Genomic DNA, 15,841 nt, shown 5'->3' with positions numbered 1-15,841 from the left:
ACTTGTTAGTCAACATGTTCTTGATAGCTTTAATAACATTAATATTGACACCGGTTATTACTATGTCATCCATATAAAGACATACAATGGCATAATTATTTAAACCGCTTTTTATATAAACACACTTATCACATTCATTAATGCGATGACCATTTGACATCATAACTCAATCAAATTTTTCATGCTATTGTTTAGGCGCTTGTTTAAGTCCATAAAGAGACTTAACTAATTTGCACACATTTTTCTCTTTTCCCGAAGCCACAAACCCTTTGGATCTAGTCGGCACCAAGGGTGGTGCAAAAGTGAAAGATCCGACTTAAAGAATGGTTGGTTATAAGAAAATGTCATGAAATAGTTGATTCCATGGAAGAGTTCAAGAGGTCTCTATCTAGTCGTTCGACTCAAAGAATGGTTATAAGCAAATTTTGCTTGAGCCAGTATAATCCCATTGACGCATAGTTTTACCGACCAATTATATTATTTCATGTGAAGTTGTAAACTCCAAACTAGTTTTCCATGAACATTTCTGTTGCACTCGGTCAATCAGGTTACCACCGACTGGGAAACATAGATATTAAGATAATATAGCTCTCATCAAATGCGTTCTTCCAGATAAGTTGATCTAGCTCTCTTGTTGTATTAAAACTTAATTCATTTTATCCGTGTAGAAATAGTTACGCATGACTACATCAAATCAAACATTATTTGCTTAGTACTTTAATTAAAGTATCGACCAAGTCCACCCCTTGCTGGCCATTGATCAAGACTTTTAATTACTTTAATGACTTATTCCATGTTGTTAGGGATTAAACTTGACCACTTCTTTGCCCACTCCCTTATCAGCTTGATGGCAACTACCTTCCTTTCTCTATATAAACCAGTCTTCTCCAACTTATTCCACCATCAAATATCATTGCAATCCATTGCTCAAAATCTCTCACATATATATTTGCTTCTTTTTACAGGTAGAGGAAGAGAAAGTACTACGTACCTAGATGTCTTCCCACCTCTTCCTCCTCGCTCTTCTAGTTCTAGCCTGCTCTCAAGCACTTGCGTCTGATCCTAGCCAGCTGCAGGACTTCTGTGTCGCAGAAAAGATGTCGCAAGTATTTGTGAATGGTTTTGCCTGCAAGGACCCAAAGAATGTCATGGCCGAAGATTTCTTCTTCTCCGGTCTCGACAAGCCTGGCGATACCATGAATAAGGTTGGGTCTAACGTCACTGCAGTTAATGTCAATCAAATTGGAGGTCTGAATACATTGGGCATCTCCCTGGCTCGGGTAGACTTTGCTCCTTATGGTCTCAACCCTCCTCACATCCACCCACGGGCAACTGAGATACTTACGGTTCTAGAAGGCTCCCTCTATGTTGGCTTCGTCACCTCGAACCAGGCAAACCAAGAGAACAAGCTCTTCTCCATGGTCCTCAACAAGGGCGATGTGTTTGTCTTCCCCCAAGGTCTCATTCATTTCCAATACAACTACGGTACTTGCAATGCTGTGGCCATCGCAGCTCTGAGCAGCCAGAACCCGGGTGTAATTACTGTTGCAAATGCAGTCTTTGGCTCAACACCACCTATCTCTGATGATATTCTAGCCAAGGCATTTCAGGTTGACAAGAATGTAATCGATCGGATTCAAGCTCAATTCTAGACCTAAGGATACTCCACCTAGTGAGTTGCATAGCAAGAAGCTATGATTCTCTAATTAGTTCATTAAATATTTGTAATTTCTATTTATCTGTTCTAATTTTGTTTGTAGAATAAGGCATATATGTGTGGATTTCATTCAACAAATAAAAAGCATTATCTCTTTACTATATTATGTTTTGTGATTGATAAATTTGTGACAAAGCATAGTCTTTGGTGATGTAAATTATTTAAATTTACTATAAATTTCAATAGCACAAACTCTTCCATTTGGCAATTAAAATTGGAGCTGTTTTAATCTGAAGAATAGTGTCGTAGGAATTCTATTCAAAATTTGTTCGAAAAAGACTTACTTCCATTTAAACGAAACAAATTTGTTCGAATGGAATTTTTCACAAAGCAACATATTTTCAACGTGGGAAATCTATTCAAACGAATTTTTTTGGAGAGCAATATTTTCCAACGTGGAAAAGACATTCAAACGAGATACACTTAAAATAATTGGGTGTTTGAACGAGATTTTATGTATGAGAATATATTTGAATTATGATAAGTCATGAGATGTTTGAAGTGGAAGATTAATTTTAAAGTCAAAATATTCGAAACGGTTTTAGAATCATCATTGAAGTGCTCAAACGGTGTCTTGATGGTTAAAGTAGTATAAAAATTTCCCAAGTAAACAAGAACAATAAGTCCACATTCAACTATCTGCTTAGCCATTTGAATGAACCATTAGGCGTTCGAATGCATTTCACCAAGAGCAAAAACACACTATTGGCGTTTGAATGGCCCTTGCGAGCGTTCGAACGACCTTGCTGATTTGACTTAGATTTGAATCTATCTCTATTTACCTTATCTCTAGTAGAATCCATGGAAAATCTTTGAAAAGAAATATATCTTATCTCCGAGAGATACTTATCTTATCTCTAAAGATATTTACTTAATCTCTAAGAAATATTTATATTATCTTTAAGAGATAATTAACTTATATCTAAGAAGCATATAAAGGGGTTAATTCTAACCCTAAGAGTGAGTATTGTCAATTTTTAATTGGAGGTCATCTTTTTGAGAAGCCGTCAATCAATATTGATATCATCTTTTGAAGGCCATTGAAGATCACTTCTCTGTTTTAGATGGAACGTGCTAAATCATTTTCATCTCAATGCATATACATTAGATCAGGAAGAACTACATCAAGAGGGTCATTGAGACGAAAAGATCAACCTCAAGGGTCACTAAAATTTGGAAACCTTACACGGAAAGTATTGCATCGCGGGGTCTAGCGAGTAAGGTTGGTATAGATTAAGTCGTTAGAATCGGCGGGTGATCTTTAAGCTTTTTGTTAACTGCTACAGGTTTAATGATTGGTTTTGATCCGAGTTTGGATTTGTGCTTTTTACATGGTTTGGGGTTTCTTCATATAAAATGTTAGGTTAATTACACTAGCACCCCCTGAACTATACCCGATTTTCACGAATACCCTTTGAAACTTTTTTGGTTATAATGTCTTTAGGGGACGAAAAATGCATATGACCAACTATACTCCTAATAAATTAATGAGGTCATCAATTTAGCCATAACTAGTAAAATAAAATAAAATAATTAAATTACAAACCATCATCTCATCCCAAACCCACTACCATTCCTCCCCTAACTTGAACTACATCTATTTTTACAATGACTCCTTGAACTTATTTGTCTAATTAGTGCACCAACTTTTATATAGGTGTGAAGATGATAGATAATTTATTAAGGTTGATTGACAAGAGATAGTACTTATCAATAACGGTTTTAAACTTAGATCATCGGTAAACAATAAATGCATTAGTGCCAGTGCTCCTCTATCAGATTTCACATTATCGATTCTATTGATGCTTGCTTCTTTCTGAAGGAGTAAAGATTGAATGTTAGAATCAATTATGAATAGATACGGGAAAGAGGGCATTCTTGATGAAGTCCTCTAGAGGGCTTGAATCTACCATTTGCCCTGCCATTGACAACAAAAGCGGGAGAAGATGAGATTTGCTAAGTAAAAAACTGATAAAATGAGTAGGGAAACCATGAGCCATAAGACAATCACTAATAAAAGACCATGTTATTCTACCGAATGCTTCAATAGATCAACTTTAATAACAAAGGAGCCAATTTTACTTTTGGAAGTATTCAGGAAGCTCATCATTTCTCTTGCCTTAACTTGATTGTCTGCAATTTGCCAACAAGGGACAAAGGCATTCTAGGCATTTGTGATTAGGCTGTCAAAATAATCAAGCCGGCTCAAGCTCGACTCGAGTTCGGCTCGATAATGCTCGATCAAGATCGGCTCGAAAATAGGCTAAGCCGAGCTTGATCATTAAAGCTAGGCTCGAAATTAAATTCGAGCCAAGCTTGATCCCGAGCCGACTCAATCGAGTTGGCTCGATAAGGCTCGAATATATATATATGAGTAATATCAAACTAATATGAACTATCAGATCAAAACTCTTTCACCCATTCAGAATTTCAGCCATTATTTTCTGACACAATTATCTTTATTGTTTGTAATTTATATTTTGGTTGCTTGTAGTTTTTTGACACAATTATCTTTGTTACTTATAATTTATATTTTGATTGTTTTAGTTTTCTAACCTATTTATCTTTATTGCTTGTAATTTATATTTTGGTAATATTTATATCTTTATAGTTGAATTAGGTTTTATTTCAATCTTGATTCAAGCCTAAATTAACTCAAGTTTGCTCAGGCTCGAAAATGGTTTGAAATTGATAAGGCTTGAAATTACTAATTGAGCAGCTCGTTTAAGCTCGTTTAAGCTCGAAATTAGCTCGAGTTCGAAATTGGCTCGGATTGAAATTATTTCAATTCAAGCTTGATCACAAAGACAGGCTCGAAATTAATTTCAATCCAAGCTTAATTAGAGCTAGGCTCGATCAAGCTCAGCTCATTTACACCCCTATCTATGATGATTCCATTCTGCACAAGATTCATCGGGGTAGCTAGGATTTTTGTGATGAGCTGGTAGAAGGTGTTACATAGACTGATCTGTCTACAATCTAATTGACACATAGAGCTCCTATTATGGTATCAAGATAATATTTGACTTGTTGAAATCCAGATCTAGCCTACCCGTCGTAAAGAAGTCTTGGATAAAGATGTAGATTTTAGACTAGAGATAAGGCCAAAGGGTTTGAAAGAAATGAGCATTGAGCACATTTGTACTTGGGGACTTGTCAGAACCGAAGCTTTTGAGAGCAACTTCAATCTCGTCATCAAAAGGGATAGAGGGAGTAACAACATCGATCGAGACCTAAGAAACAAAGATAAGAATGTTATGGCAAACCATTTCAAGAGAAAGGGGATTAGAAGAGGTGAACAATAACATCTTGAAATGTTGAACAAACACTTTTCTAATAGCATTAGGATGGCTCATCAAGTCACCATTGGTTAGGATGATGGAGTTTATATTGTTCCCTTTTTTGAGTAGTGGCCATAGTACGAAAAAATATAGAGATAATTTTATTTTCACCACTTGAATTATCATCTTTTTCCATACTGACCCTCTAAACTATTTTTTGGTAAATAATAACCCCCTAATTATCAAAAATATCTCACTTGACCTTTTAGAGTTCTGTCACCTATTTCCATTGATAAGTCGCCATGTGATAGTTACATGATAATAATATGACAAAAATACCTCTCATATACACGTGCAAGTCATGTGCAACTCGAGAGAGAATTTTATGATGAAAAAAATATTGTTACCTTGTGAAATAAAACCCCTCCCCTTCTCTAGTCAAAGTTGACCCGAAGTCTCACCCTCTTCTCCCAAATTTATGCTGTCCCACCCCCTTCTCTAATCTTTCCAACGTTCACCTCCATTAAAAAATCATTTCCTTTCATTCTTCAAGTTTGTAGCACCTTTAGTTGCTCTCCTAACCGGTATCTTCAACCTCCCACCTCCATGGCATCTTCTAGATGAAAGAGAGAAGAGAGAGGAAGAGAGGAGAGGAGGATGGCATGGGGTGGGGATGTTGCTAGAACTAATGGAGACAAGAAGGGAGCTCTGGGGAGCTCTGGGTAGGATGTGCTCGAGATGAGAGAGGAGAGGAAGAGGGGAGATGTCAAATTTGTAAAAGAGGATTATGGCACTATTTATTATGAACTAGATTTGGAACAATCTGGACTTAAAAAAATATGATATTTTAATAGGAGGAACCCTTAGGTGTCATAGATCTAATGGATTTCATTTTGCATGATTCCGAGGTCAAAGTGAAAAGATAAAATTAAAATACTGTAAGAAGGTCAAAATTGGATAGATTAGTGATTATCCGATGTTGCGGCACTCGTAAGAGGGTGGTGGACAGCCGTAAGGTAGGGTGGCTCATAGAGGTGATGGTGGCTAGGCCTTGGAGGTAGAATTTGAGTTAAAAGTTAGATTTACTCCTAGAAAAATAAATGGTTATGATTAATTACTTTTATTCCTAGATTATCTTATAAATAGTTATGATTAATTACTTTTATTCCTAGATTATCTTACTCTTACTCCTAAGATAGTCTAAGGCTAAAACAAAATTCTTTATTTTTCATTGGATGCATAGATGCTTAAACAAACCAGCCCAAGCCCCTCTATATATAGAGACTAGGTATAATGAGTCATACTATGATTAGCCCTAAAGGTTTACACAACTTGAACTAGGATTTAATTTAAAGGCTTACATGACTTAATTTAACTTGCATTAAAAGCTTACTTGGTATAACTAGACTTGTCTTAAAGACTTACTTGACTTTAATTGGCCTAGCTTTTTGGGCTTACATCATATTAGATATTAATGTAAGATATTGATTCAACTAATACAGGTGGCACAATGACAAGATGCCACATAGCATAAAATATGTTTACATATATGAGAGTTTTGTATAATTTAACACTTTTATTAGCCCATAGAGATAAGTATATTAGATTTTACATGTAAAATACAAGAATATACTCATCTTGCTCCCTTAATGGATAAATGGAAAAATATGTCAATATTAAAATATAATCAAATAATTATCTAATTGGATAATTTAGGTCAAGAATGATGATATTTATGTCTCAAGGATAATTATCTAATTATTAAATTTAGAACCTTATGCATATATGTGATAAGAGTTTGCATGTTATAATACTAATATTGTATGCAAATATATGCTAATTAACTAGGTATAATTTGTGAGTAATTATAATTATAATAATTGAGATATGTTATATATATGTAGATTACATATTTTATCTTGAACTAGTCAAAATGCATGTCAACACTCTCCTGTGGCGGAGTGCATCCATCTTCTCCATTGATCTAGTCTCGAAGAATCTCACCTTGCTAAAGATTGCGTCGCCAATCTTTAGCCAAAAGGTTTGCATGAATAGGGGCCAGAAGAATCTTCTTCTTCTTGTATTCTGTTATTGCTTCTTTCTTCTTCTTCTTCTTCTTCTTCCATGTTTTAATCATTCTTTCTTTTTTCTATACAAGTCTCTCTAACCAATTTTTAATTAACAAAGTAAGAGATTAATCAAAGATAGTGGTGAAATAATTAAAATTAGTCTCTTACTTTATCATAATTATCTCACCACTATCTCCGATTAGTTCCTTACTTTATTAATTAAAGAGTGATTAAATAGATTTATAAAATAGAGAGAATGATTAAGGGATTAAAGAAGAAGAAAAAGAAGCAACAATAGAAAAGATGGTGAAGAAGAAGAAAAAGAAGAAAAAGAGTAAGAAGAATAAAATATATTAACAACATTTGCAAATATAATAACAACTTTCATTATTTTTTCTGTACATTACAAAATTTACATATTTCACCATTACAATTTACACAGAAATAAATAAATAATAATAATAATAATAATAATAATAATAATAATGTAGAGTTATGTTTTTTTGTTATTTAACTAATTCTAATTATTTTCATTACTATTTCTAATTAATCTCTTATTTTATTAATTAAAAAGAGTAGAGAGACTCATGTTCATCCTCTTCATGATCACCTAAGAACATGACGTGGTTGGTTGGCGCTTGCATTTATAACTGAGGATAAATCGGTCATCATTGTAAAAGAAAATAAGCCTTTCCTTCGGCTCTCCTCTAAGTCATTGGGTACAAAACGGAGCGAGATCATTTGTCTATTAGGCTGAGCTGTCGGCGTAGGTTAAGTCGAGGTAGATGCCATCTCTAATAGGTCGTGGGCTTGAGTCGTCTTTCTTCTCTCCTCCTTGCGAATCTGGTTCAACTGATCCAACTTGGACTCTATCAAAATAGTTAAGGAGAAGGCCTCATTAGAAGTAGTGGGCCTCAAAGCCTTGACCTTAGCCTCATCGAATTCGGCCACCCAATGGTCGCCGGCGGTTGTGACGGCTACCACAGCCTAGCAATCAGCTTAAGGAAGCTAGCCATGGCCATCGGCTGTCATGGGAGCGCTAGACCCATGGCCACCAGTCGGGGGTTTGCAACAGCAATAAGTATTGCCATCAATGGTCTTCCAGTAGTCGTTGGCGCAAATAAAGGCCACATCTCGGGTGCGCGTGGTCCGAGGAATGTGTTGGACGTGGAGTTCAGTGCCAGTGGGGGTTGGATCACCATAGGTAGGAAGCTACGGATTTTAGCCCTAGCTCCCACCACAGGTAAGCAAGATGATGCCGAGACCAGCATGGCCAGTTGCTTCAACGTCGTGTCGGCAATGTTTTGGGTTTACAGTGGGTGGGGCCTCCATCGTGGCCAGAAGAGTCATGGTTGCCGTGATTTGGGGCTCCTCTCCACCTCTCTCATGGGTGGAGTTTTCTAGCAGCGATTGGCTAGATTCCGTAAAGGCCAACGGCAATGGTGGCACAGAGTCAAGGCTTGGATCACCTTCTCGATCCTTTCGAAGCTTTTCTTTGACTCGACGAAAAATTCTTTAAAATGCTTTTGCCCGTGCTAGCGACTTGTTGTCAATAGTTGCTGGTGGTGAAGGGGGTGCTAGAGAAACTCCCACAAGAATGGAGATGAGTTTCTAGTCCTCCATGGTCGCTCCTTCGTCATTCGTCTTAGATCGCATGATAATCATTGCCTGAGGAACGTCAGCTCTGATACCATATATTACAGACCAGATCTTAACCGATCTGGAGGTAAAAAAATTATATAAATTTATGTGGTGGTAGACTCATGAGATAGGGCTCTAATGGCTTTGGTTTCACATCAATTAGATATCTAGATAAAAATATTCGAAGTTGCGGCCGTCGTCAAAGGGTGACAGATGACGAAGGGTGGTGGTGGATGCTCGTATAGTAGAGTGGCTACTGGAGGAAGGTGGCGGCTAGGGTTTGGGTGCTTGGAAGGGTTTTACAATTATGATCTACTCCTATAAAGATAAGACGATCTAACAGCTACGATAAAAAAGGTAAATGCAATAATAAGAAAATAACTACACTCAATTAATTCTCAATGCTTGGATGCTTGGATGAATAAAGTCTAGCCTCTATATATATAAAGATCAGGTATAATGAGTCCTACTCGGACTTAGACCTAAAGACTTATAGAACTTGAACTAGGACTTACCTTAAAGGCTTATATAACTTAATTAAACTTACCTTAGAAACTTACATGACTTAATTAAACTTGCCTTAGTGGCTTACATGACTTAATTAGACTTACCTTAAGAACTTACAAAAGAAATAAACATGAAACAATTAAAAAATAAATATACTCGATCCATCGAGCCAAATGTCCTCATGATTCGATCCAATTAGACTCGGATCGTATAACTTATGGTGTTCCATCAACATTTAGGCACTAAATGATAGAAGGTTAAAGTTGGATAGAAAAGAGGGAAAAAGCCTGAAGTGCAAAAAAAAAAAAACCAAAAATGAACCAAATTGACAAAATCGAAAACCAGCTAGGTTTTTCATGCAAAAAAACCCTTAATAATTTAAGAGTCTAGATGTAATTTAAGGTATGTGACATTACATGAGGTCTCCAAATATAGCATGAAATACATTAGAACATCCCACCAATTATTTTTTCAGGAATTTATAAATTACACCTTAAATTTTATTTATTTTGTTATTCATATCCTATCTTTGAGGATTTTATAACTTGACGCTATCTTTTTTTCTTATTATTTTTATTTAACACCCTAGATTAACTTAAATGGTACCAGCAAAAGAATATTTTATTATAATATACTAAATAATTTATAAAATACTAAAATTACGTTTGTCTTCTTCACCCTCTCATTCTCTCCTGTCATTTCAATCATCCCCACCACCTCATCATGGCCAAACTAGAGGTTTTGATTCCCAAATTGGAGTTGGTCGATATGCTTGACTCTCTCCATCTTCTTCGGCAAACCCTAGTCCGAGTAGGAATAGATAGAAGAGGAGGGGGAAGAAGTAGAGGATGCGGAAAAAGAAGAAGAAAAGGACAAGGGAAGGTGGTGGTGGTGACGACGACAGGAGGAGACGGTTGGGGGAAGATGGTGGAGAGATAGAGAGGAAGGGAGGAGTGGTAGAGGTATTTTAGTAATTTGGTCAATGTTATTTAGTCAAAATAACATCTAAGTTGTTAAATAAATATTATAGGAAAAAATAAGAGGTCAGATTACTAAATCCTCAAAGTAGCTATAAATCACAAAATTGATAAATTATAGGGTGTGATTCTCTATGTTTTTTTTTTTTTATGTGGTTCTAAACTCCAAATTAGTTAGGCATGAAGGTTTCTGTTGCACTGGGTCAATCTGGTTTCCGCCGGCTGGGAATTAACATAGTTCTTAGAATAAATCTCACCAATCAGTTCTTCCAAATAAGTTTTCTTGTATTGAAACATCATTCATTTTCTCCGCGTAGAAATAGTTACGTATGACTACATCAAATCAAACATTATTTGATTGGTAATTTAATTAAAGGATCGACCAAGTCCACTCCTTGCTGGCCATCGAACAGGCATTTAATTACTTTTATGACTTATTCCCATGTTGTTAGGGATTAAACTTGACCACTTCTTTGCCCACTCCATTGTCAGCTTGATGGCAACTACCTCCCTTTCTCTATATAAACCAGTCTTCCCCAACTTATTCCACCATCAAATATCATCGCAATCCATTGCTCAAAATCTCTCACAGATAAACTTGCTTGTTTTTATAGGTAGAGAAAGAGAAAGTACTACGTACCTAGATGGCTTCCCACCTCTTCCTCCTCTCTCTTCTAGTCCTAGCCTGCTCTCACGCACTTGCGTCTGATCCTAGCCAGCTGCAGGACTTCTGCATCGCAGACAAGATGTCGCAAGTGTTTGTTAATGGTTTTGCCTGCAAGGACCCTAAGAATGCCATGGCCGAAGATTTCTTCTTCTCCGGTCTCGACAAGCCTGGCAATACGACGAACAAAGTCGGGTCTAATGTCACGGCAGTTAACGTCAACCAACTTGGAGGTCTGAACACATTGGGCATCTCTATTGCTCGGGTTGACTTTGCTCCCTATGGTCTCAACCCTCCTCACATCCACCCACGGGCGACTGAGATACTTACGGTTCTAGAAGGGTCACTCTACGTTGGCTTCGTCAGCTCGAACCAGGCGAACCAAGAGAACAAGCTCTTCTCCAAGGTCCTTAATAAGGGCGATGTCTTCGTCTTTCCCCAGGGTCTCATTCATTTCCAATACAACTATGGTACCTGCAATGCCGTGGCCATCGCAGCTCTGAGCAGCCAGAACCCTGGCGTGATTACTGTTGCAAATGCAGTCTTTGGGTCGACACCACCCATCTCTGATGATATTCTTGCCAAGGCTTTCCAAGTGGATAAGAAGATTGTTGACATGATTCAAGCGCAGTTTTAGACTTATGGCTACTCAATCTAGTGAGTTGGTGTTGGGGAAATTGGTGATTCTTTAATTAGTCCTTGAATATTTGTAATCCTTGTTTTTAACATAAAAATGTGCTAATTATTCTTTGTAAAACAAAATGTATCTTTGAGTTTCATTGAACAAATAAAAAACATCGTCTCTTCTCTTTCTTTATGAGTTTCCATCTACAGCAGTGAAGAATTAATAAACTCTCTAAGTGAGACTTTAGTTACCATGAATAGTATAGCAACCATTAAATAATAGTTTCACATATTTACTTTAGTGTCTAAGCCTACAATACTTAGGCTTTTGGACGCACATCAGTTTCGACCAAAATTTCGACAGATCAATCTGTCATTTTATATCATTTATAATTTAGAGTTAATAAAATATTCTTGCCTATGAGTTTTCCTATAAAAAAGATAAAAAAAAGAAATTTATTCACCAATTACGTTGAAATTATGAAAAAAAATCTACTTCTTACCCCTAAATTTATATCTTTAATTTATAGTAGAATATTTTAATATTTAGTGATAATAGTGGAATTATTATTATTATTAATGTGATATAACGTATAAATAAGAAGTAAAAATTAACTCAAATACCCTTAATTTAACATATCAATTGAATAAAAATATTTTCATGTATAATAAATATGTAATACATACTCAAAAGTACCAAATGAGATTGGTGAGTAGCAGAAAATATATATAAAAGAAAGTTGGTGGTAGGAGAGAATAAAATTGTAATTCGATTTATATGTCTAATTATTTGAATTGTATTTCCTAATTTATAATAGAAAATTAATAATTAAATAAATGGAGCAGCGACTTGCATGGAGATCAGATTACTTGGGGCACCAATTTTATCCATAGCCGTTGTAGCACATTTGTTAAATCCAAAATTTGCTTGGCTATCCGGGTTCGAACCCCGGCAACGGCATAATTTTGCTGTATATTTTTTTTACCCATTTTTTCTTCACTCCTAATTTGCTTTAATACTCTTTGTTTGTGGATCCAAATTTCATCGTACAGATAGATGTTAACAACTTATTTAAGAGTTTGTGGAATAATTGGAACTAGGATTATTTTCATATTACATCCAGATACAGTAAGTAAACGTCATAGATAGATAGATAATTATCACACCGAGCAAGCTATATGAATATATTGCACTTCATGTCACACTTTATATATATGGATGGTAGCTAGTTACTTGGATATGAAAGCCCCTACGACTGCTGCAATTATAGCAGTTGGATCACTGAGGATAGTAGAGATGATGATCCAAACAGTGGAGGTGGCAATCTGGTAGCAGCGACGAGCTATCAATAGCACCCTTCCCCTGTGATGGTTCTGAATTGCCCCTCGAAGGCTAGGAATCCTCGCCTGGATCTCCCTAACCTTGTTCTTGTCCATGTTTTCGCATACATAGCCTACCAACTCTCCCCCACCAACTCGCCACCACCAATTCCTTCATGCACAACAAGTGAAGGTTATAGTTCTTGCAGTCGAACATTTTCACAAGTTACCCCACTCCCTTGTTAGCTAGATGGCAACTACCCCCTTTTCTCTATACAAATCAATCTTCCTCAACTTATTCTACCATCAAATATCTTCGCAATCCATTGCTCAAAATCTCTCACATATATACTTGCTTGTTTTTATAGGTAGAGAAAGTACTAGGTATTCCCACCTCTTCCTCCTCGCTCTTCTAGTTCTAGCATGCTCTCAACCACTTGCTGACCCTAGCCAGCTGCAGGATTTCTACGGCGCAAACAAGATGTAGCAAGTATTTGTGAATGGTTTTGCTTGCAAGAACCCAAAGAATGTCATGGTCGAAGATTTCTTCTTCTCTGGTCTCGACAAGCCTAGCAATAAGACAAACAAAATGGGTCTAACGTCATATTTTTTCAAAGTAATCTCATGATGTTTTCAATGGTAATCCGACACGATCATCCGATGTAGTAACTCAGCTGTTAAATAATTCTGGATTTAGTCTAATTAGTTTTAGGTCATAAATATGACAACTCATCTAATCTTATTAATAAACTGATAATGTTCGTATTTATTACTCTAATGCAATTAACCCATTTATGACTCGAGCCGCCAACTCATTTATAACCCAATTAATCCATTTATTACATAATTAACTATTTTATAATATGAAAAAACTCATTTATAATTTGAATAAACCCGTTTACAACATGAATATAAAAATTTAAAAATTTTATGCTACCCGATGACCCATTTATGACCCCTATAACCTGTTTAATAATTAGTCATATTTGTGTTTAGAAATTCTAACCCATTAATATATGAATTATATATGTGTGTTTGCACTAGCATTATCAGCCGCCCTACTCTTGCCGAACCATAAAGAGACAATGGGAGACAAAGGTAAACTAGATCACATCGATTTAAATTCCATAGACAACTCTAACTTCAGATATAACCAAGGCGACATGCGTTCAGCAAGACCAGTTCTATTATGAAAGGTTGCATTGTATCAAAGTTTTGTCAACTGAGTTAAAACTAGTTGACTCAATCAATATTAATAAGTATTATCTGATTCAATTCAATGGAACGATCTAATTTAATATAACCATGTCTTGCTTTTTCCTCTCACATAGAGGTGTTTTCCACATTTAAAAACTGTGTCTTAGTTTGTTAACCATGTTTCCCTTTTCCATCTCTTACCCAGTTTCAATTTTAAATTTTGATTCTTAATTATTTTTTTAAACCTATTTGAATTATGTTTTTACTGACTTTTATTTTTCATGTCTCAAACCTATTCAAATTAGGAATTCTATTTCTTCCAAACATTTTCAGAATATATTCATGAAGTATCTACGATCTTAAAGACTTTAAATAATTTTGGGCTAAGTTTGATTGCGTTTTACTAATGAGCGAGTTGATCTGTCTAATAAATTATTAAATAAATTGTGTTTATATCTATTATCTCAATTAAATTATGTAATCTCTGTTAAGTTTCATCAAGTTATAACCCAATAACTCATTTATGATTTAATAACTCAATTATAAGATAAATAACTTATTTGTAATCTAAATACACTTATTTCTACCCCAATTAAACTATACAAAGCCCAATGATTTATTTGAATCTAACCCATTAAACTGTTTTATTAAAATGTGGTGTTAGTATTGGCTTGAACTTAACCCGATCTGACCTAATTTGATATGAACCTAACATGACATGACCCGACCCGACCCGATTTCCACCTCTAGTTATCTATAGTCAGAGCTTCCGTAATGCACATCTTTTTTATATGTACAATAACGTCTCAAGCCAATTTGAATCAAGCCAAGTCTAGCTCGAGCTCAACTCATTTGATTGACCTTATTTTGCTCCTAGTTATCTCAAATATAACAGATATATAACATCTTTTATTAACTGCCTAACTATTTTAAAAACTTAATCTCAGAGATAATAATGATTTTATTCATTTATATTGTGAAACTTTTTATTTTCATATTTAGGTTATTTTTGCTTATCCTGATGCCATAATAACTCACTAAATACACTGAATGCTAAAAAATTCTTAACATCTTAAACTTAAAGGTTAACTTATACCTGTATATATTAAACAATGTAGTCCCAGACAGTTTAATGAGATTCTAGAAATGTGATAGGTTACGGAACAATTCCTTCAATATTTATTGCAGAAAGCAGTCTGCGTAACCAAGGAAAAATATTCACTAAATATTTTTCTCGTAGTCAGAAAATTACGAAACTAAGTGCAATCAATCAGTAACTCCCTGATCTACGTTTTTCGTATTTACGCCCTTCACAGATTCGAACTGCAACTAGGACGAATATACGATATAGTGCGGATGATGATGGTGATGACGGGTGGAGTAGATGTTAGGGTTATAAATGATAATGGAGATGAGGGTGGATTGTTGTTGTTTAAGAGATAAAGATGAAGGAAAGAAGTGGTTGAGATCCCAAAGAAGAGGGAGGACTCGATAGACGAGGGAGATTAGAAGTTAGGAGATATCTTGCCAATAGAAAATATGGTAGGTTGGTGAAAAGGGAGGAGGGAGATTAGATTAGATAGACTATAGAGAAGATAGAGAGCCAAGAAACTAATATTTCAATCGCATTATAATTTTGGCTGCTATCCGCACCTTTATAAAAGCTGGCCAACAAGCCAAAATAACAATTATTAATCCTAATTCTAGTGGACTCCCGCTGATCGCGTTCGAATACCTGCATTAGGTTCGCATAAGAAAAAAATCCAATAAATAATTTCTGAAAAATTAATAAAAAAATTCTTCGGATGTTTTCGGTTAGCTATATTTAGTTTTGGAGTTTTTTA

The 15,841-nt window shown here is 35.5% G+C and overlaps 2 protein-coding genes across 2 annotated transcripts; both read left to right on the top strand.

The window, feature by feature from the left end:
- Nucleotides 1-921: 921 nt before the first annotated feature.
- On the top strand, nt 922-1,820 carry LOC140763048 (putative germin-like protein 2-1). Its single transcript, XM_073101082.1, has one exon. The coding sequence runs from the start codon at nt 996-998 to the stop codon at nt 1,650-1,652; it is 657 nt and encodes a 218-aa protein (XP_072957183.1). The 5' UTR covers nt 922-995; the 3' UTR covers nt 1,653-1,820.
- Nucleotides 1,821-10,762: 8,942 nt separating this feature from the next.
- Nucleotides 10,763-11,673, top strand: LOC140763174 (putative germin-like protein 2-1). The gene has a single exon (XM_073101255.1). It carries the CDS (start codon nt 10,837-10,839, stop codon nt 11,491-11,493), a length of 657 nt encoding a protein of 218 aa, XP_072957356.1. The 5' UTR covers nt 10,763-10,836; the 3' UTR covers nt 11,494-11,673.
- Nucleotides 11,674-15,841: the final 4,168 nt, after the last annotated feature.

Source organism: Typha angustifolia, chromosome 1, assembly GCF_048772165.1.
Source record: "Typha angustifolia cultivar Huaian chromosome 1, ASM4877216v1, whole genome shotgun sequence".
Lineage (NCBI taxonomy): Eukaryota > Viridiplantae > Streptophyta > Magnoliopsida > Poales > Typhaceae > Typha > Typha angustifolia.
This window is presented reverse-complemented; position numbering and strand designations above follow the sequence as displayed.

Bases quoted from the DNA above. Each gene is read 5' to 3' on its own strand.
- LOC140763048 (XM_073101082.1), top strand. From the start codon at position 996: ATGTCTTCCCACCTCTTCCTCCTCGCTCTTCTAGTTCTAGCCTGCTCT.
- LOC140763174 (XM_073101255.1), top strand. From the start codon at position 10,837: ATGGCTTCCCACCTCTTCCTCCTCTCTCTTCTAGTCCTAGCCTGCTCT.